Here is a 22,631-nt window from a genome sequence, read left to right on the forward strand (position 1 = left end):
TGCGGTTTTTTTTTCGCAGCGGAAATAATGCGAATTTCCCTGAGAAAATCTGCAGCATGTGAATTATTCCTGTGGATTTTTCCGCAGGGTCCCATACTTACCTGCCTTGATGGAAGACACCGGAGTCACTTCCTCCGGTGCAGAGGAGCGTGGTGGAGCCAGGAGCTGGAAGGAGGTGGGCGGAACCTGCATGAGCTCCGGTCATGTGACAGCCAAAGCTAGTTCAGGCCCGCCCACCTTTTCCGGTAATGTGCAGACAGACACGGCCGGAAAGTGACGTGCTGCGTGATAGAGGTAAGTATGAACGCCCCGATCACTCAGCACTTGTTCTGCATTGAGGATGCAGTGCCGAAGCCATGGTACTGTATCCTCAATGAAGACTGACCACAGAATATCCGCAGGACATTCCGCAGCACATCCGCAGCTTGTATACAGACAAAGTTGTGCTGCGGTTTTCTGGGAGCTCCTGTGGATTTATCCACAGGACACTTTCCCCATGGGCACATAGCCTAACTCTGCTTCCAGGCAGCTCACTCTACTTCCAGGCTGCTCATTATCTTCAGGCATATGCACTGCTTTCCCCGCCCACTGCCAGTCTTTGCGTCTCTGGTTGCAGTCAGACAGCGCCTCCACCGTGTGACAGCGTGTCTGACTCCAACCAATCAGAGGTGCTGTGTCTGCCTCTAGATGGATGTAAAAATAAATAAAATAAATTGGTTGGCGTAGGTTTCCCCCATATTATGATACCCAGCACAGATAAAGCATACAAGCTGCAGCCCCCAGTCGTGCGCTTATCTTGGCTCTGTATGAAAATAAAAAACTGCATGTGGCTTTTTTTTTTATTTATGTAAATAAATTTAAAAAACTGGCATGTGTCCCCCTCCCAATTTATATATCCAGCCATGATAAAGCCAACAGCTGGGGGCACTCAGGGTCTGAGCTTGCTTCATACAGCCTTTAGTGGTCTAGATCAAAATATGCACATCTGTTTATTAAGTGTTAACTTACTTTGGTTTCGTCTTTTTGTTGTTGGGCATGGTTTTCCTTAGTCAGGCATTCATTATTGGCACAATTGTACTCCAGTACCCTGCTGCAGTATAAAATCTGTCCAACTGGATTTTGTAGTTGAAGACTACATGCAACTACATGCAACTACATGCAACTTTAAAAGAAAAACAAACAAAAATGAGCAAAATAGTTAAGACAAGTAAAAAACAGCATATCTAATTTTGTGCAAAATTCATCAATCAGTGTGTGTCATTTTGAAGAACTTTGTGCAAGAAAATACAATGAAAACCACAGAACAAAAAAAGAAGAGCGAAGTGATAAATCGGGGCTGAAGTCAGTTGTGAAGTTGTATCTTTATACAATTGTGGCGCTTTATTTGCAGAACATAAAAAATGATGGCAGTAAGAAGTTGTAGGTGTGAGTGGTCACATTTCCATGAGGCGATTATTAGCTGCAAGGGGGACATTTTATTTCCCATACGTTTTCTTCCTAGCCTTTAATTGCTCGTGAATAGTTGCAGGGATTCAATGTGGTTTTCATGTGACTATTTAGCTACTTACCAGTGCTAATACTTTATGGAATGGCTGCAGGTCCTGGGAAAAGGTATGTGTAGGATTAGTTATCAACGCAAGGAACCAATCACTTTGCAAAGTGTTGAGAAAAAGCACCCCTGGCAAGGGGGAATCTATGTGCCCTTTGGCCTCTAAAAGCATTGTGGCCACACAGGATGAGGAGCTTTGAAGCTGTTTAATGTGGCTTGTTGCTTGCCTGACTTGTACTAGTTTCTCCTTTTGCTAAAAAAAAAAATTGTAAGGGGCCAAAGGAAGCTACTGATAAGTGTATTAGCATTTATTGTGCATTTCTCTGTCCACACACTGCTGCCTACATGATGGATCATAATCTGAGAAGGGGAAACCCATCTGGGATGCTTTAAAAGTGAGAAGATCAAATCACACTTGCTAAGCTCGCAAAATCAAATACATTCTGTCAACAGCACTTAGAATAAGCGATAAGACACATGATCGACACATGATGCTCCTGCTCCCACTGTAAATCAGAACGGTTAACCCATACAGCCGAATAGCCGAAAAGTGTCTACAGTACGACAGTGTAGATGATTGAGGAACTTTCTTACTAGAGGAGTATGTTCACATGAAGACAGAATATAATATTGTACTTGTAGTTTTGGTGGACTAACTCCGGTCAGTAGTTTTTCCTGGTTGGGCAATCTGGTGTTCGATGATTTAGATTGAACACAAAATATTTTTCAAGACAAAATACTCTGGGCCCCCCCAACTCTAAATGTCATGAAACCCTTAGGCTGCTTTCACACATCAGTTTTTTGCCATCAGGCACAATGCGGCAAAAACATAAAAAAACGGATCCGGCATCTGTTGCCGCCGGATCCGTTTTTCCCCCATAGACTTTCATTAGCGCCGGATTGTGCCGGATGGCCTTGCATTTCATCCGATCCGGCAAAATTTACTTGTCTGGCAGCCGGATGAAACGTTGAAGTGAACGTTTTTGTGTCCGGCAAAAAAAAGGATTGCGCCGGATCCGGTGCTGTACGGCATGTTTTATAATAGAAGCCTATGGACGCCGGATCCGGCGTAATGCGGCAAAAAAACAGTTCCGGCCGCCGGATCCGTTATTTTTTTAACTGAGCATGCTTAGTATCACACCGGATCTGTCCAAAAACTGAAGGAACTGATGGAAAAAACTGATACAACTGATCCGTTTTTTCGACATATCCGTCGCATCAGTTTTTTTCCTCGGATTGTGCCTGATGCCAAAACACTGATATGTGAAAGCAGGCTTACTAACCTCTACACTTGGATATGAGAAATCATTTTCATTTTAAGAGCAATTCTCCCTTGCGTTTTAATTGCTTTCTTGAGTTTTAATGCTCTTTTTAAACCATTGACCCCTTTGCCACTACCCTTGAAACTAAATGATCATTGCACCCCTATATGAGAATTTAAAAATCGTCAACTTTATTAACAGGGTTGATCACTACTAGACAATCCTTAATAAATGTTACCCTTCTGGACCAGTACAGGGCAAAAATGGGGAGAAATACATCAGCTCACCAACTCCAGTAAAGCCATGGAGCTCCAGTCCGACTTTTTGGGTTAGGTTTCCATATAAGAGATGCAGTTGGTATTTCTAGCTCACAGAATTTGATCCAAAATATTAAAATATCCCGTTTATTGAAGAAGGTTTTAATGTTGTTTTTTTTTTAGTAAACGTGATGTTTTAACATTTTGGATCTTCCTCTTCCTCTCTCTATATTACACAGATTGTGGAGTAGAAATGCCTAATAAGGAGGGGAAGCTGCCGGAAAGAGTGGGGGCAGGGGACTTAGATTTAAAGCGCCACTACAGCAATGAAATGTAAAATAACATTTTATATTGAGTTTTTGTATTTGTGTTTAGAAACTGCAATAACACCAATAATAAAAGAGATCTATATTGCTGATAATATAAAGCGATCCAAAGGAGGATGTCTGGTTCCTTGGTTCCTGGACTTTTATTTTGCTGATAAAAATAGTGTTAGGCATCCTGAGTGGATTAAACTAACCGGTTACTTTTAAATTAGGATCCAATAATGATTCTAAAGGTTATTTCAACTTCTTTCATTAGATAATGTAATTAGCAATGTTAGGTTCTTCTAATTATTAGTTATGCTGATTTACTGCTGATGCTCCTAACAGAAAGAAATGTGAGACGCTCGCTATGTAGAAAGTCCATCCAACTTTCATTTCACGTGATATCTCACCTGACCATAGACTTTAAAAAATGACTTCTGCACACCGATAATGAAAGGACATAGCACAGAAAGTTATAGGGGTCTGTGCCAGTCAAGTACAGTCAAAGGCGATATTTTTTACATTTAGAATATATTCCTCTACTCTTTGTGCCACAGGATTCATCCAGTAATTCATGCTTCATGGTTGTGTCACTGAAGGTAATTAAACCTTACGTGTTATTTCACTTTAAACCCGGTCTACATGTTAAGAAGAATATGTTTTATCTTCTGATTCATAAATGTATTTGTTCTCTGCTGTGGAAATCGTTTTTGTAGTTTAGTCTTGGGGATTTTTTTTTCCTTTTAAACATTTTGCTGTTTGCCCCTTGACCTTTTAATTACTGCCATGTGGATAAGGGTGTTTAGCTGGTCATTTGAAATGTTTTTCTGTTGTAATGGCTGCTGGGCAGCCCCTCACATCCTGAACTTTGAAAGAATTTGGTGATTGACATAGCAAATGTGTTCATTGCCAGTGGAGCTTCTAAAACCATAGACTCTTCTACAGGATTTTTTCTTTTATTTTGTATCTTTTGTAATTTATTGTAATGTTTTAAAGTAATAGTATTTAATATTTGACTGTAGGATTATATTTTTCTTTATTTTAGATATTTTAATATTTGCTGGCAAAATATATATATTTATATATATATATATATATATATATATATATATATATATATATATATATATATATATATATATATGACACAGTATGATATATACTGTATGTCAGGTCCGGTATTGGGGAGGAATAGTCAATTTCTCAATTTTTACTCTCTTAGGGATCCCAGAGTTTGTATTCCAAGGTTAAGATTGTTTAGGCTGCTTTCACACCAATTTTTTTAAATCAGGCTCAATCTGGCTCAAAAATCTATGCAACTGATGCGGCGAAAAAAACGGATCCGTTGCATAAGTTTTCCCATGCGGCCCGTCCGTTTTTTGAGGGATCCGGTTTGATACTGAGAATGCGCAGTTCAATAAACTGCATCCGGCCGCCGGATGCGTTTTTTTGCCGCAGGAAGCCGCATCCGGCGTCTAAAGGCTTGCATTGTAAATCGCGCCGCATCGCGCCGGGCGGCGCGATGCGTTTTTTTGCCACAGACAAAAAACTCTGCAAGCAACGTTCCATCCGCCCACCGCATTGGCTATATAAATATACCGCATCCGGCAAAAAAACGGACGCAACGCAAGGCCATGAGGCACAATCCGGGTCTAATTCAAGTCTGAGGAAAAAACGCATCCGGCGGCAAAAAAAAGGATGCGTTTTTTCTGCAAAGCGCTGGATTGTGCCTGATTGCAAAAAAATGATGTGTGAAAGCAGCCTTAAGGAACTTTGATGATAGTTAGATACATAAATAGATTGAGAAGAGAGAGCGATATGGATGGACAGATAGACAAGTGTTACACACAAGGTTTGGAAAGTTATGTTGATATTCGAAAATGCAATATGACTATATATGAATAAATGTTTGTTTTTTTGTTCAAGAATAATTGTGGATTGCTGTTCATGAAATAAGACATTTCCTGAAAATCCAAGCGCATCTTTTGCAGCAAAAAATAATATAAGACCCTGTCTTTTTTTTGGAGAAATACACTTTCTATAAATTATTTGTATATATGCTGTGTACGTATATATGTTTATGTGTATACATATATACATATAAATTATAATTCTCCTCAGCATTCTGCATGGCCAGTGTAGTACTGCCATGTATAAACCCACATATAGGGAGGCATTAACCAATTTCCTTTAGGGAGGTCTAGGTGACTATCCATTATCAGCGGACGCTGCCAATAAATGTGAAATGTGATAAACTTTCATCTTGGACTTATTCGTTCCCTAAGGACATACTAGAGTTACACATGGTCTGAATGCATTTGATAGTAATTAAGTCTGACAGCTTGGGGAAGTAACAATTGTGTTTTTTGGTTATTTTCATTTGTAAACCACAGAACAAATTAGCAAGATGTGTCCATGAAATGAAATATACCATGCATCTACCTTCCAGGATTAAAAGCCAAATCATCTAGCTTGGTACTGATACATGACAGATCTTTCTTTCATTACACCTAGAAGTAATTTCTTCTCACTTTCAGTGTCTGGTATATGTACATTACTTTGTAGTGTCCACTTTCCAATTTTGGATGGAAAATGTAAGTTCAGGTGTAGTCCAGTGGGTCCAGTCATTGCTGGATGAAATAAAGGTCTAAGGCCATATAAACACGTTTACGATGCAGTGCGTTTTGCCGTGTACCTCAGTATTTGTAAGCCAAAACCAGGTATGGGTAAAAAATATAGACGTAAGTCATGTGTTTTTATTATACCTTTCCTTCGATTGTTTCACTCCTGGTTTTGGCTTACAAATACTGTGGTAAAAAATTCACCAAATACTCAACTTGTGCACGTGGCCTTAGTGTTGACGTAGCCGGAGAGTGTGATGGTCAATAAATGGCAGTGAACCCATCGTGATGTTAGTAGATGTGGTAGAACATAAATATTTGGTCGACTATGACAGGAAATTTTTGTTTGTTATGTTTGATAATAGTTTTTATCTTATCTTAATAGCAATTCAATCCTGAGTGGAGGAAGCACAGGTGCTAGGACCATCATTTCAGAAGGCTTGGGGTTGTGTGTAGAACACAATAGCTGGGGTGGTTTTTGCCAGGTTGTAAACTTGAGAACGATCTACATACTAATAGAAAGGGGTGAACCGCTCATAAAAAGGCAATTACATTTATGATGTTGTGGAGGGAGCTGTTTTCTCGGAACAACAGAACCCTCTCCCAGGCTTTGATGTGGAGTTCTTTTATGGCTTGTTTCTCCCATCACTGCATTGCTTTTACAGTTTGGGTTTTAAATTGACATTAGCACTGAATAAAAAGGGGCAGTAAGAGATTGTGCTACTACAAAAGACACAAGTGTCCTGGAAATGACATTGCAGCTGATAGGTCAACAATCCGGAGGCAGAAATGTGCACTGTAAAAGAACAGAAACACTAATGCTAAATAGAAATATTCTACCTGTGCGCATTATGATTGTATAAGCACACATCAGTCTTGTACATAGTGACTTGATTTGTTGAAAGAGCAAAAATCACCAGTAAGCAAAATTTCTTGCGGTATGGCTTGCTCAAGTTTAGGAAACCATTGAGTAATGTCATTGCTTAGGCTAAGTTCACACATCCTGTGTTTTGCATCAGTCACAATCCGTCGCCTTGGGGAATTACGGTATCCTGCAAAATATTTTGCAGGAATCCTGTATTTCCCCATAGACTTCTATTAGCGACGGATTGCGACTGATGACCCTGCGTTGCATCCGCTGCGTCGCGGTCCGTCGTTTTTGACTGACCGCCGAGCGGGGAGCAACGCAGAATGTAACGTTTTTCGGGCCGTCAAAATTAACGCGCCGCGCAGGAATCCGTCGCCATCCGTCAAGCTTGTAATGCATGTCTATGGTGCTGGATTCCGTCGTAATCCGTCTTACAACGGAATCCAGCGCAGGATTCCGTCATGCTCTACTGAGCATGCCCAGCATGCTTGGCACGCCCACTGGGCTGTCCCAAACACAGACGGATCATGACTGATCCGTCAAAAAACGGACGCACAGCGGATGTAACGGACGCAACTGATGTGTTTTTCACAGGATTCCTTTCACAGGAATCCTGTGAAAAACACATCAGTTGCATCAGTTGACATCTTGAAAATGACTGATCCGTTGCTGACGGACCTGACGGATTGAAAACACAGGATGTGTGAACTTAGCCTTAAAGGGAACCTGTCAGGTCCTGTATGCACCCAGAACAAAGAGCAGTTCTGGGTGCATATTTCTAATCCCTGCCTAGCAGTCCCAGCCTATAGTAGCATAGATAGAGATCTTTAGAAAAATAATTTCTAAAATTCTATATGATATACTAATAAGGCCAGGGACTAGTCGCAAGGGCGTTACTTCCCTTGGCTAGTCAGCCCTTCTAGCATGTAAGTACGCCCCTGTGGGCGTGCTAAAATGCTAATAAATGCACAGCATCAGACGCATGGTCGCTCACTTCTCTGCTGTCACCACAGCCAACACTGGTTTTCATCTCAGTGCGCATGAGCAGAAGTCCCCGGATGTCCAGTCATGCGCACTATGAAGCTGGGTGTATGCGTTCCGGCTTCAAACTGATGTAGTGCACATGACTGAAAGTCCGGGGACTTCTGATCATGCGCACTGACCCTATGCCCGGTGTTCTGAGGCGGTGTAACGGACACAGGTATGTGCGTCACTGCCGAAGATGACGCTGGGCAATGAACATTGAATAGCATGTTAGATCCCTTTATATCTATTCTACTATAGGCTAGGACAGTTAGGCAGGGATTAGCAATATGCACCCAGAACTGCTCTTGGTTCTGGGTGCATATTGCGCCCGACAGGTTCCCTTTAAGGCCCCCATGTGCATTAGATGGTTGTTGACCGAATGATGCTTCAACCGATCGTTTTGGCCATTAGGCATTTTGGCTGTCCCATAAACTGGAGGTCTTGTTCAGCTGAGCATTTCTGTGTCCCCTATTAGAAAGCTGCTGACAAACTCTGAGAGAACAAAGGGAATGGCAGTCCAAAATCATACAATCAACATCTCCCATCCCAAAAATCAGTTGGCCGACTCTCCACAGGTTAGAATGTAGGCCAAACTCCTCAATATCAGCAAATGAGGTTGGCATGAGTATAATGAGGGCCGCCATCAGGGCATTACAACCATGACTACTGTACGGGGCCCGGTGAACAGAAGCCAACAGGGGGGCTTGGGTGCAGACAGCCTAGGCCCCTCACCTTTCATCCCTCAGCTCACCGGACCCCAGGGGGCAGAGCCGCCATCAGATTGATGAGGGGGGCCCGTGCCGCTTATAGAGAGCTGCCCTCTCTTCCTGCTCTGCACTGACCTATGTGATCGGTGCAAAACAGGACAGGAAACTTATCGGACCAGAACAGAGGCTGAGAAGGTGAAGAACCTTGCAGGTCATCTGACTGATCATGTGTCTGATCACATGAATTGGAAAGTCCTGTAGTTGTTCAACTGCTGCAGCCTCCATGCAAGTCCCAGTGGCTCCTCTCCTGCTCTGTACCGATCAGGAACTGCAAGATGAGGTAATGTGTGGCGAGATGTGCCTGTTGTAGGGCCGTGTGTGTATATGAACATAGTAGAACTCTGTGTATATGTACATGTAGTTTGTGTGTATGTGTGCATGTAGCAGAGCTGTGTTTGTGCATGTAGTAGAGCTCTGTGTATGTCTATGGCGATTTAGCAGAGGCGTGTATGTCAATGGGCATGTAGCAGAGCTGTGTTTGTATATGTGTAATTGTAGCAAACTCTATGTATGCATGCATGTAACAGAGCTGTATTTGTGTATGTGTAATTGTAGCAGAGCTGTGTTTGTGTATTGTTGCATTAGCAGAGCTGTGTATATCTATGGCCATTTAGCAGAGCCAACATCCTCTATAATATTATATATACACAGCCAGCATCCGCTATATATTATTATATAGCCAGTAGCCTGTATCCTCTGTAATATATGATGTATAATATGGCTGACTATTCTGTTTGGGGCTCGTCATTTGATAATACGGAAAACGGTGCATGCAGTTTTTTCCGGCTGTCACAATGTTTCATTGGTGAGGACGGTTTGCAGAATTGGTGATATTCCTAGAGTGGTGTTGAGACTGTGGAAGGTTTGAGGGGTGGAGGCGGAGTCTCAACGGGGCCCAAAAATTTTGGCAGTAAGGGGCCCTGAAATTCCTGGTGGTGGCCCTTAGAATAATGCCCATACTTGTGTGACTATTGTTGGTGGTCCTGATGATCTACCAACAATCGTATATGTAGGAGACCTCTGACTGTCAACAGATGTCAAAGGAAATGAGATTCAGGCTTTGTTTTTAGGTTTTAAGAGGTCTAATCCTACTTTCTTCTGAACGATAAGTGCTTCCTGAGGATAAGCATTGTATGCTCACTGGAGTTTATTTTCCTTCAATTTTTTTTTCTTTTGTTATTCTAAACAATAAAATTTATAGAAATCCTTATTTGAAAACCGGGTTAGATCAAATGTGCATAAGGAAATCTCTGTATAAAGAATTCATTGGCAGACCTGATTTGTGCATCTGACTGAAGATAGGATTTCATTTGCTCTTTTGTCCATTGTCATAAATATCCATTATCCAGGAACTGTAGAAATGGTTGTATGGAACCAAGACAAGACATATGACATGTAACAACCTTGCGCATTGTGGTCTGCTGAATATACTTGAAGACTTTGAGCTAATACTCCTTGGCTCTTAGGTCTTCTTTGTTGTAATGTAATTGTTCATGGTGCTTGTAAATTATCTTGCTATCTTACTTATATGCACTTTTCACCCTTCACCCGGGTTCTCTGCATTGTACATGGTACTCAATATTCTAATTGCTATTTCTAACCATTCATGTTTCCCTCACAGTGAACCAAGAGACCGAGCACTTATAGGTTAGATAATAAATTTAGAGGTGACCAAGATGGCATATTTAACAGTACAATACACTTGCTGGTGGCAATAGAATTTGTTGAAAAGGATTATCAGCAATTCTGTATATAAGTATTAAAGTAGTGTTGAATATTTAATGTGTGGGATTTTTAGGCAGAATTTGCTTTTAAGACTGCTCTTTTATATTTCAGCTATGTCTGCCTTTGAAGAACAACCAGTTTCAATAAAGGTGCAAGAAGGAGGGATGGCACGTTTCTCTTGTAGGATAACCGCAAACCCTCCGGCTGTCATTACCTGGGAAGTAAATCGCACAGCTCTACCTCTTGCCATTGACAGGTAAGTAGTCTTCTGAAGAATTTATCTGAATATGTACTGTAATCTGTTCTTTCTTTAAAGGCCCAGTCACACTAAACAACTTACCAGCGATCCCAACAACGATACAACCTGATAGGGATCGCTGGTAAGTTGCTAGGAGGTCACTGGTGAGATGTCACACTAAGCGACGCTCCAGCGATCCCACCAGCAACCTGACCTGTCAGGGATCGCTGGAGCGTCGCTACACGGTTTGCTGGTGAGCTGTCACACAGGCAGATCTCACCAGCAACCAGTGACCAGCCCCCAGCGCCGCGTGGAAGCGATGCTGTGCTTGGTAACTAAGGTAAATATCGGGTAACCAACCCGATATTTACCTTGGTTACCAGCGCACACCGCTTAGCGCTGGCTCCCTGCACTCCTAGCCACAGTACACATCGGGTTAATTACCTGATGTGTACTGTGGCTATGTGTGCAGAGAGCAGGGAGCCGGCACTGACAGCGTGAGAGCGGCGGACGCTGGTAACGAAGGTAAATATCGGGTAACCAAGGTAAGGGCTTCTTGGTTACCCGATGTTTACCGTGGTTACCAGCGTCCGCAGAAGCCGGCTCCCTGCACATTTAGTTGTTGCTCTGTCGCTGTCACACACAGTGATGTGTGCTTCACAGCGGGAGAGCAACAACTAAAAAATGGTCCAGGACATTCAGCAACAACCAGCGAAGTCACAGCAGGGGCCAGGTTGTTGCTGGATGTCACACACAGCAACATCGCTGCAACGTCACAAAAGTTGTTCCTTAGCAGCGATGTTGCTAGCGATGTTGCTTAGTGTGACGTGGCCTTAAGGCTGACATCATGAATTTCTTCTCAAAGATTATTAGGCTGGATATACACCACATTGATTGGATGTTAAACTTTATTGTATAAATCAATAGAAGGTTTTTCTTGCCACTTTATGATCACAGATGGCCTCATTGACAGCTGTAAGACATGTTTGTCACACTAGTGCTTCCTCTTTTAGTGCCTTCTTTGTATGGGAACTGATCAGTAGTAAGTTCATATTGATGAACTATACATCACGGTGTCAATATCCAGTGAGCTGGTGCCTGGTATTGCCACAAAGTCCTTTTAACTTGCATGGAACAATACCAGTGTAGCCACTACCAAGTGATGCTTAGTAAGCAAGGAAGGAGCTTCAACCCTTCAGCTAGTCAATTGTTGAGATGCCTATTTCTCTGTTCATTCAATAAAAAGAAAACAAAAGTGTCTATTGTTTTAAAAATGTTGCAACATGTCCTTAAAAACTTTCAGCTCTCCGTAATTTTTAGATAAGTTATACAGAAAAAATAAAAAGCAGATGAGTAACACTGGCCATCGGTGATCTAATTGATGATCTCTCCTAAGTATAGACCATCAGCATCAAATTCACACAAATACCTAGAACAGTTGATTGGTGGATTTATCTGCAATTTGTTTTGAAAAATCTCAACCAGCTCCTCTAACGTAATAAATTTATATATTCAAGCACGTCTATGCATGTGACATTGCAGTTGGCCAGCTTGTCGTGACTGTCTAGCTGCATATCTGCTAAGGAAAGTGTAATTGCACTTTCACAAAACTTTTGATATATGTAATGGAGACCTGTCAGAAGTTTTTAATTGTGGTGGTCTGTGTTAAATACACTTACGGTCGCTTAATCAGAGCACTGGAATCGTTTTTCTAAGTCTGAAAAGGAACTTATAGACCGTCTATTGTGCCCATCTTAAAGGGGTTGTCCAGGCAAAAAAAAAAAAAAAAACAATTTTGCCCAGGGAATTTGTGATTATTAAAAAAAAAAAAAACAAAACAAAAACCCTAAAACAAAACTGTAAATAAAAAAACTGTCAAACTTGCCCACGAGCACACATCTGGATGAAGAACACGTCGTTCTGTGGTCTGAGCAGAGAGAGGAAGTGGTGATGTCACTGTTCCACCAGCCGCTGGACCACTGCGCTGGTCAGGTGACTTAATATCTTGTCAAAGGATATTTTATGATGCCATGCTGTAAAGCCATTTGACCACTGCAGCAGGTGATGGAATTGTGACATCACCACTCTGTAGACCACGAAGCAACTCGAGCTGGATCCAAGTAGATTCTGGATTCTAGTGAGTATGACTAAGTTTGCCCATTGGACCAAAATTGTAACAATAACCCAAAGTTTTCCTTTGGTCAGACGCCTTTGTTTGCCTTTATGGAGAGCAACTTCAGTGCTTCTGTGTTAGCGATCAGTGGGAGCCTCAGTGCCAAGATCCAACCGATCAAAACATCTAGCATGCATATGTCTAGAGCAAATTCTTTCTCATTGGGAGACCCACACAGACTGTTTTAAGGAATACATGAAAATTAATAAGTTTCATCACACGTTCTGTTGTTTTGTCCATACAGGATTACCTTGCTACCAAAAGGGGTTCTTCATATCTACGGCATCACTAAGAAAGACGCTGGAAATTATCGCTGTATCGCCACCAACTCATTAAATAAACGGAAGAGCGCCGAAGCCACGTTAACAGTTTCATCAGGTATGTTGTATCAGTTACATAGATATTCACTTGTTTAGTCCAGCTCACATATTCTTAATCATATATGACACGTGATGCATCATACAATCTGTGTGACCTCATATGGATGTTCACTTGTGCCACAAAAAATTGTAGCCGATACATCACAGCCTAGTCTGTGCAAGTCACAGGAAATTGTCATGAGACAAGGTAAGGGAAATAGTATAACTTTGTTAACCACCATTTAGAAGAAAAAAGTTGCACAACAAAATATTTGAAAAGTTTGTCTATGGCCACTTTCATTCGTTCTGTGACAGCAAATGTAAAGAGATTTTCTTTTTATGTCGTCTTCTAGCCACACCAGAAGAGCCTTTCCAGAAGCCAGTCATTATAGCACCTCCGCAGAACACAACTACCTCTGTACACCAAACTGTTACACTGGAGTGTATGGCTAAGGGAAACCCTAAACCTATAGTATCTTGGAGCAGACTTGGTAAGAACATCACTAACATAAGTAAAAATGCTTCCCAAATTATATTGGGTGCTGTCATAGAATTTTCATTAACAGATTAAATGTTACATAGCTGCAAAGAAATATTGTCACTTTATTTTCTAGACCAAAAACCCATTGATGTCTTCAACACCCGAGTTGTAGGAAATGGAAATCTTGTTATATCTGATGTGAAAGTGCAACATGCCGGAGTTTATATTTGTCGAGCAACTATCCCAGGAACTCGTAATTTCACTGTAGCAATCGCTAATGTTATAGTCTTGGGTAAGACATAAATCTTCATTGATCTGTGGTACTTCTACTATGTATAGTAACTGGAAGGAAAGAAAATACTAAGGCGATGTGCGCACATTGCAGATTTGGTGCAGGAATTTTTTGCATCAAATCTGCACCTTCTGCTAGAAAAAGTACCAAAAAACGCATGTGGCTTTGGTGCATTTTTTTCCCATGCGTTCTATTTGTGAACTCAATGGCTGAAAAGGCTAAAAAACAGTAAAACATGCCCCAACAATTGATATTCTGTAGATTTTTTCTGCACCAAATCTGCAAGGGAAAATAAAGCAATGTGAGCACAGCACTTCAAGAACCTTGTAGACTTTTTTTCAGGATAGACATGCAGATTTTGGTACAGATTTCTCAAAAAACGCATAATAAAATCGCACCTTGTGCAACAGTCCCTGATGGTCATCTCTCACTAAAGTTCATCATTTCACTTCCCAACAGTCCTTGTTTTTCAGTAAATTTGAATAAAACTTTTAGTTAATGGATTGGGGTGATTGCTTTGGTCTGCATGTTACATCCATGGAAGACAAACATTTGGTCATTTGTATCCAATCATGTTTCACACGCAAATGGCATTATTCAAGCATTGCTAGGATGGGGTGAGTTTTGTTTTTTTTCTCACTGATTGACCACTAGTCTGACTAGAGTGACTGAGAATGGGAAGGGAGGGCTTTTGGTGACCAAGTGAAAGAAAAGCATCCCCACGAGATCGAATACAACAATGGTAGCTGTCAAGCATCTACTTCCTGTCCCACCACTTGATGTCTAGAGCACAAGTGACTAAGAAACCCTGAGCAGAGTCCCTGCACATCAGTTATGTTATACTGGAAATTAGTGAGTGGGCACTTGACTTGTTTATATGCTTATTGTTAGGATTTAGTACCCAGATTATCTGTGTTTGAATTCTACTTGAATCCTTATTATTCTTCAATAGTTTTTGCTTTAATATAAGAATTTATTCTTGGCCTTACCATGTGAGCGCTTTATCAGGAATTAACTCAGAAGATGCCAGTATTTGCTGCCAAACGTATGTATTATGCTGTAAGCAATACAAACCTCTGTAAATACAATGACTGGAAAGCAACGTTTCTGTATCGTATGAAAATAGACTACTTTGTTGTACAGTTTTTAATCTTAGTTTAAATTGTTACAATTGGTTGTGTAACGTTATATGGTAAAATTGCTAAATGTAACCTCTCATTGCACATGTGGAGTGAATGAACTGAAAAGCCAGGTGCATGGACTATATGCCAAGACTCTACATATGTGTCTTTTCAGCTCCACCATCATTTACCGAGCGACTGGAAAGTTTGACCAGACCACGTGCGGGAACGGGTCGTTTTGTATGTCAGGCAGAAGGAATTCCAACTCCCAAAATCACCTGGCTGAGGAACGGCAGAAAGATACATTCTAATGGGAGAATAAAAATGTATAGCAGGTGAATAACGTCTACCTTATGTATAATTTGCACAGCAGGACACAAGGGCGTAGCTTGATGTATCCTTTTTTATTTATTCCATATATTTGCTACTGAAAGCATAATAATTAATGTTTATTTCTTTAAGGGTTCGCTCACATCTGCGTATAACAAAAACTGTCTGCTTTTCATCCAGTAAAGTTGGATGAGTGAAATCTGTTTGGTATTCCACATGTCATGTGAATGCGATGTGTGATTTTTATTTTTCCCCTTCCCCCATGACAGCACCACCAGAAAGAGAGTCCGCCCATGCAGGACAGGAAACCCACTAAAATTTAAAAGGCCGCACTTCTTCTCCGCATCAGTTTTGGGTTTCCTGCACTCAATGGGAGGTGGGCGGCGTTGGATGTCCCAAGGCTGAACAGGCCTAGGAAGAATGGCTTACCTCGCCGTGGCGTCGGGTTACACGACGCTGGAAACACTTCACCAGGACCTTGGTTACTGCGGTGGTGGGCACAGGCATAGTAGGGCCGGAAAGGGTCTTGTTTCTGGCGTCACCCCTTACCTGTGTGCACGCAGGGCTCCCACTCCATATGGGTAGCCCTGTCTTGAAGCATGTCGGGGTGAAGTTGCCAGAATGTATACTGTATAGCGGTGCCATGTCACTCAGCCGCCTTTCGAGTGTGTGTTGCTCCGCTGGTGCAGGGACGCTGAAGGCAGGGCAGACAGGAAGTGACACTGCCTGACCCGGAAATAATTCTTGACGTGTGTGCGGACCGCCACAAGATGGCATTGGTCCAGGGGACCGGATCATATTTAAAGAAGGCTCCCATCATGGAGGATCAGCAGAGCCCAGAAGAGCAGCAGCAGCAAGCTGGACTAAAGAGTTTGGATAGCAACGCAAGCAAGAACAAGTCAAGCCAGAAGTCTATGGATTCCCGACGGGTGCAAGCCTGTGATCCTGGCCTGTCTTCAGATCTGGTATATCCTGGTTTCGTGGGGGTAAGTGATCACTAATTGGGGTCCCCTTTTATTCTGTTTATTCTGTTGCCCCAGGTAATGGCTAAAAAGCACACATCCGGGGGTACAGGAGGACCTGTGTACATCTTGTGCACAGAGTACCATTAGTAAGGAGGCCCCAGACTTCACCTCCAATATAAGATCTATAATTAAGGCAGAGGCGAAGGAATCCTTTTAAAATTTATCCACGCACAAGAGAATCAAAAGGAGCCGCAAATCCCCTAGTCCTCAAGATAGTTCCTTCTCGGATTCCAACTCCTCCTCCCACTCCTCTTCCGCCGTGTCCTCATCATCGGATGAAGGTGTAGGTGGCAAGCCCTGCTTCACAGTAGCAGAGACCAGCCGCCTGGTCGCAGCAGTTAGGTCGACTATGGGGCTGGTAGAGACTAAGAAACTGGAATCGGTAGAGGATGTGATGTTTGGTCGATTAGAGCAGAAAATGCGTTCCTTTCCCGTGAATGAGAAGGTGCAAAAATTTATCATGAAAAAGTAAAAAAGGCCGTACAAAAAAAGCGGCGTTCTACTCACTCCTCCCTGAAGAGGAAATACCCCTTTTGAAGAGAAGGACTCTAAATCCTGGGATAAAAGTCCCAAAATATACGTGGCTGTTACTAAGTCGCCCAAGAAGTTGACGCTCCCATTCGAAGACTTGGGAGTTTGAAAGACCAACTTGACAGGCGAACGGATAGCTACCTTAGGGGTTCCTGGGAGATGGCTGCGGGAGCCTTGAGACCCGTCGCTGCAGGGACTTCAGTGGCTAGGTCGCTGATGATCTGGCTCCAGCAGTTGGAACATCAGCTTAAGGGCAGCTTGTCAAATAAGGAGTCACTATCTGCACTGCCGTTAATGCAAGGGGCAGCAGCCTTCCTGGCGGATGCCTCTGTGGACACCATGTGACTCTGTGCAAAATCTGCCGCCCTAGGTAACTCTGCTAGGAGGCCCTGTGGCTTAAGTGTTAGCCAGGGGATGCCCAATCCAAAGCGAAACTATGTTCTCTTCCATGTGAAGGGGAGTTCTTATTCAGTATGGCTCTGGATGATATTCTGGAGAAAACCAGCATCATAGGCTGTGAAGCAGTTAAATAAAAAGGTTGCATGGGCAATTCAGATAGCACAAGTCATACCTTAAGGTCCAGTCACACTAAACAACTTACCAGTGATCCCAACAACGATAGGGATCGCTGGTAAGTTGCTAGGAGGTTGCTGGTGAGATGTCACACTGCGACGCTCCAGCGATCCCACCAGCAACCAGTGACCAGCCCCCAGCGCTGCGTGGAAGATGCTGCGCTTGGTAACTAAGGTAAATATCGGGTAACCAACCCGATATTTACCTTGGTTACCAGCGCACGCAGCTACACGTGCAGAGAGCAGGGAGCAGCGCACACTGAGCGCTGGCTCCCTGCTCTCCTAGTTACAGCACACATCGGGTTAATTACCCGATGTGTCCTGCAGCTACATGTGCACAGAGCAGGGAGCAGCGCACAATGCTTAGCGCTGGCTCCCTGCTCTCCTAGCTACAGCACACATCGGGTTAATTAACCCGATGTGTCCTGCAGCTACATGTGCACAGAGCAGGAGCCGGCACTGACAGCGAGAGCGGCGGAGGCTGGTAACAAAGGTAAATATCGGGTAACCAAGGACAGGGCTTCTTGGTTACCTGATGTTTACCGTGGTTACCAGCGTCCGCAGAAGCCGGCTCCTGCTGCCTGCACATTTAGTTGTTGCTCTGTCGCTGTCACACACAGCGATCTGTGCTTCACAGCGGGACAGCAACAACTAAAAAATGGCCCAGGACATTCAGCAACAACCAGCGACCTCACAGCAGGGGCCAGGTTGTTGCTGGATGTCACACACAGCGACATCGCTGGCAACATCGCTGCTACGTCACAAAAGTTGTTCGTTAGCAGCGATGTTGCTAGCGATGTTGCTTAGTGTGACGGGGCCTTTAGAGTGCTCTAGCTATTTTGGCCAGACCTACAGAGTGCTTAGACAGGCTGGATTATTAGTCACAGCCCCTTCATTAGGATGTGGTCAAGCAGAACCTGAGTGTACTCAGTCCTCACCACAAGCAAGGTAATCGCCTGACAAATGTACCTGTGCAGGGCTGTAAAACCAGTGTTTGAGTTACTCTGTGGAGTCTAATAAAGGTAAAAATGTATTGCCATATATTGCATCTAAACGTCACTGCAACTATTGTCTATCGCTTCAATCCAGATCTGGCTGGTCATACAGACAATTCAGCTGGTTACTGGACCACTATTCATAGCTAGCCATTGTTTAGTGGAAGACCGCGTGGTAGGCCATTTGCACACATGAACAAGAGGGTAATTTGGCCTCATACTAGGTGAGTCTTGTCCAGCTAATTCAGATCCCTTGGTAAGGTGTTCTTTGGGTGAACTAACAGGCCTCTGATTTCATCTTACCTTTCCGTTTGGTGGAGTTACAGGTCTTTTGTCCACTGACAACTTCCAGTCAATTTTTTGTAACCTCTTAACTTAGGGCATCCTTTTAGCAATACAGGTAGCCCTTCTCCAGCTTTTCCGCTGAATGACTAGGCTCCCTTTTCATTGACTCCAACCTTTAGTTCCAACATTTCCTCTTATTCTAGTAGCAGAGGTTGCGGAATTGCCCTTGAAGTCTTTTTTTTTTTTTTTGCTTGACAGTAAGAGATACAGATGGCTCACACTCACTGAGGTTTCTTCAGCTGATAGGAGGCCGTTGATGAGGATACACCAGAATTGATGCTCCTATATAGGGAGGTCTATTTTAGATCATTGAATGGCTGTTGAGACTCCCTTTTGGGTTTCTCGTTCATTACTTTGTTTCATCCTTTTTGCTGTCCCATTCTCCACCTTATAGTAGTTTTTGTCACCTTTTATAGAGCTCTGACCAGGTCCATCTCATTTAAGTCTTAATGGAAGTTGTTCAGATGATCGCCATCCAAGACATTTTCAGATCTTACACTGGTGAGGGTTTCCCGAGAGGCCTAATGCATACACTATAGCTTCCCTTAGTAGGAGACAGGTCAGGGCATACGTTTTGGCTCTTCCACATTCTAGAGGAATCTTGGTGTTTCATTATTAGGACAACATTCTCCTTTCCCAGCTTAGATTGGATATTTTGATTACCGGGTTAGCTTCGTATTCTTCAGTGTGAGTCCAAAACTCCTTGTCATCTGTCATTTAAAACATCCCTATATTATTTTTTTTTCTTTCTAACTTTTTTGTTCTTCTTGCATTTTCATTTTATTCTCTGCAGCCGCTTTATTTATCTGCAGCTTAACCAAATATGACATGTTTGACTGCTGAACTTCACAGTCATAGGTGGCACTGCCCAGCCCTGCACTCTGCCCACACTCATTGGCAATCAATATTCTGCTCCCGCACCTCATAGATAAATGAATACTATGTAATGAAAATTACATATATAATATATACATTCATACACTCACACATACACCTCCCCCCGCTCTGTCTCGCTCGTGCACGCTCTTCTCTCTCCCTGTGCTTTCCTCTGCTTCCCCCGCTCTATTACTCGTGCACTCTTCTCTCTCCCTGCCCCCCCAGCAGCCTGTGCTCTCTCCCCCTGTGCTCTCTCCTCTGCCCCCTGTGCTCTCCTCTGCCCCCCCGCTCTCACCCGTGCACTCTTCTCTCCCTCTGTGCTCTCTCCTCTGCCCCCCAGCTTTGTCTCTCACCAGTGCACTCTTTTCTCTCCCCATGCGCTCTCTCCTCTGCCCCCCCCAGCAGCCCCCCTCGCTCTGTCTCTCACCTGTGCACTCTCCCCTCTGCACTGTCTCTCACCCCGTGCTGTTCTTACAGCTGAGTGATACAGAGATCAGTGCTGCTGACCGCGGTGTCAGGTGACATCACTGGGCTCTGCTCCCCACTGTATTCATACATCATAAAGAGCTGGGAACACATAGAGGGCACAGAAAGCGCAGCGCACAGGGAGAGGTGGAGAGTACGGAGAGGGCGGGGGAAGATATGGGGCGGGGGCTGCATCGCACTGTACTTGATAGGCAGCAGGACAGCAACATGAAGCCCATCAACAAGGTCCTGCCCCTGTTGTTGTGACGTCAAAGAAGCAGCAAAATCCCGGCAGGAGCTCTGAGCCGGGGGAGAGGGGGCTGACCGCAGGGTGGGTAAGTAGTTGCTATCTACTTACCTGCCCCAATGTACCCCAATAGTGAAATAAAAAAAAGCAAAATAAGCTGGATAACCCCTTTAAGTGTATCAGCAGTTCGGAAGGCTCCTTAGCCTTTCGGATTGGGTTTGTCTGACTTGGATTAAGATGCTGGGACCTTTTAAGGTCACTTTTCTGCCATTTAACTTAGCACATTTTTCATAGGTGGGAACCTATGGGCAGCACGCTTATGGCAATATCGTTACTTTTCATTTTTTACAGGTCTAGTTGAACTAATGTAGACTCCGAAAAGCCAGGTTCCTGCCCTGGCTATTCTGGTCCAGCAGAATTTATTTAATAAAGCTGAGATTAGGATTGGGTAGGGAAGACTCGTGGTCAACATATTACCGGTATTCCCTGAGTTCAGGAAAACCTATATGGTCCTACCGCTTTTCAGTCTTTCCACTTTTTTTGCTTCGATCGGAGAGATCTCTCCAGTTTGACGATTTAGTAATTTTTCTCTACTTCTCTAGGACAATAGGTTCTGGTGTTTTGGCTCCCTCCTTTCGCCTTAAGGCGCTGTTACACGCAGCGATATCGCCGGTGAAAGCACCCGCCTCCGTTCTTTGTGCGTCACAGGCAAATCACTGCTCGTGGCACACAAAATCGTTTGGAGCCGTCACACGGACTTACCTGCCTAGTGACGTCGCTGTTGCCGGCGAACCGCCTCCTTTCTAAGGGGGCGGTTCATGCAGCGTCACAGCGGCGTCACTAAGCGGCCACCCAATAGTAGCGGAGGGGCGGAGATGAGCGGGACGTAACATCCTGCCCATTTCCTTCCTTCCGCATTGCCGGCGGCCGCAGGTAAGCTGCAGTTCGTTGTTCCCAAGGTGTCACACGTAGCGATGTGTGCTGCCTCGGGAATGACGAACAACCTGCGTGCTAAACAATCAACGATTTTTTAAAAAGGAACGATGTGTCAACGATGGGCGATTTGGTGAGTATTTCCATCGTTAGCGGTCGTTTCTTGCTGTCACACGCAACGACGTTGCTAACGATGCCGGATGTGCGTCACGGAATCCGTGACCCTGGCGATATATCGTTAGATACGTCGGTGCGTGTGATGGTGCCATTAGTGTAGTTCTCTGCCTTTTCACTTTAATTAAGAGATTGCTCTGCTCCTTTTAGGTATTTTGCCTCTTTTCCCTGAGAGATTCTTGCATAGTCTGACATAGCCAGATCTATGCAGCTCTGCCCATCTCACAGCTCCGTTTGGCTGTCTTGTGGGTCATTCTCTGCAGAGGTCTGATTGCCTCTACGGTTACCATTGCTTGCTGATTAGTTTAGATATTAGCAAGCTTTATAGGCCGAGGTGTCAGTGCTACCCCATTCAGGGTTAGAGAACACTCTTGCTTGTTGGACTGTAAGAGTTTCCCTCCACACAGCAGTGGATACTGCTAATGACAGACTGCAAACCACAGAGACTCTTAATAGCATTACTACAACTGCCCATGGCAGAAATAACAGGCTGCAGATCCCAGTCACCTATCTGCTAGCATTCCAAATACTGCCTTCATCTCAGGTGCTAGTTACTGATGAAGGCCATGTTTGGGCCGCAACGTCTTGACTTTACTATACTGAGTATGAAATAATAAAAAATCATCATTTTGCTGAATTCAGGAGTGCCTTGTATATATTACTACTGTATATAGTCTGGAAACCTACCTGAGCACCCTGGTAACTAGAAATTCGGTAGAAGTGCCTTATCCTTTTGAACTGTAAGAGTTTCCTGGGCCGTTCTTCACCAGGCCTCAGTTCTGTAACTATGTAGAGTAACTACTGGATGATAGGTGCATACCTTTCTAAGCTTTACAGGGTCTGCCATTCGCTTCTGCAGTTGCAGGTCTTGGCTGAAAGATGCTGCAGACGACAGTTGCCCAGGTGTATTTGGTTTTCATTCCCATCACATTCTGCTGTGTCCCTCCAATGAGACAAACGAGAAAAGTAGATTTTGGTACTCGTCATAAAATTTGTTTCTCGTAGTCTTCATTGGGGACAATGCTTCCACTTTTTGTTGCCCAGTCAGGTGTGCATTTTCTTTTTTTTTTTTTTTTTGAGTATAATAAGAT

At 43.5% G+C, this 22,631-nt stretch overlaps 1 protein-coding gene across 1 annotated transcript in view; it reads left to right on the plus strand.

Annotated features, from left to right (window-relative positions):
* Window positions 1-22,631, plus strand: part of PRTG (protogenin) — a 169,671-nt gene that overhangs the window by 58,209 nt on the left and 88,831 nt on the right. The window contains exons 4-8 of the mRNA XM_075343665.1: window positions 10,495-10,639; window positions 13,039-13,172; window positions 13,507-13,644; window positions 13,768-13,926; window positions 15,223-15,382. Coding sequence (XP_075199780.1) covers window positions 10,495-10,639; window positions 13,039-13,172; window positions 13,507-13,644; window positions 13,768-13,926; window positions 15,223-15,382 — 736 coding nt within the window. The remainder of the gene's footprint in view (window positions 1-10,494; window positions 10,640-13,038; window positions 13,173-13,506; window positions 13,645-13,767; window positions 13,927-15,222; window positions 15,383-22,631) is intronic.

This window comes from Anomaloglossus baeobatrachus, chromosome 4, assembly GCF_048569485.1.
Source record: "Anomaloglossus baeobatrachus isolate aAnoBae1 chromosome 4, aAnoBae1.hap1, whole genome shotgun sequence".
NCBI lineage: Eukaryota > Metazoa > Chordata > Amphibia > Anura > Aromobatidae > Anomaloglossus > Anomaloglossus baeobatrachus.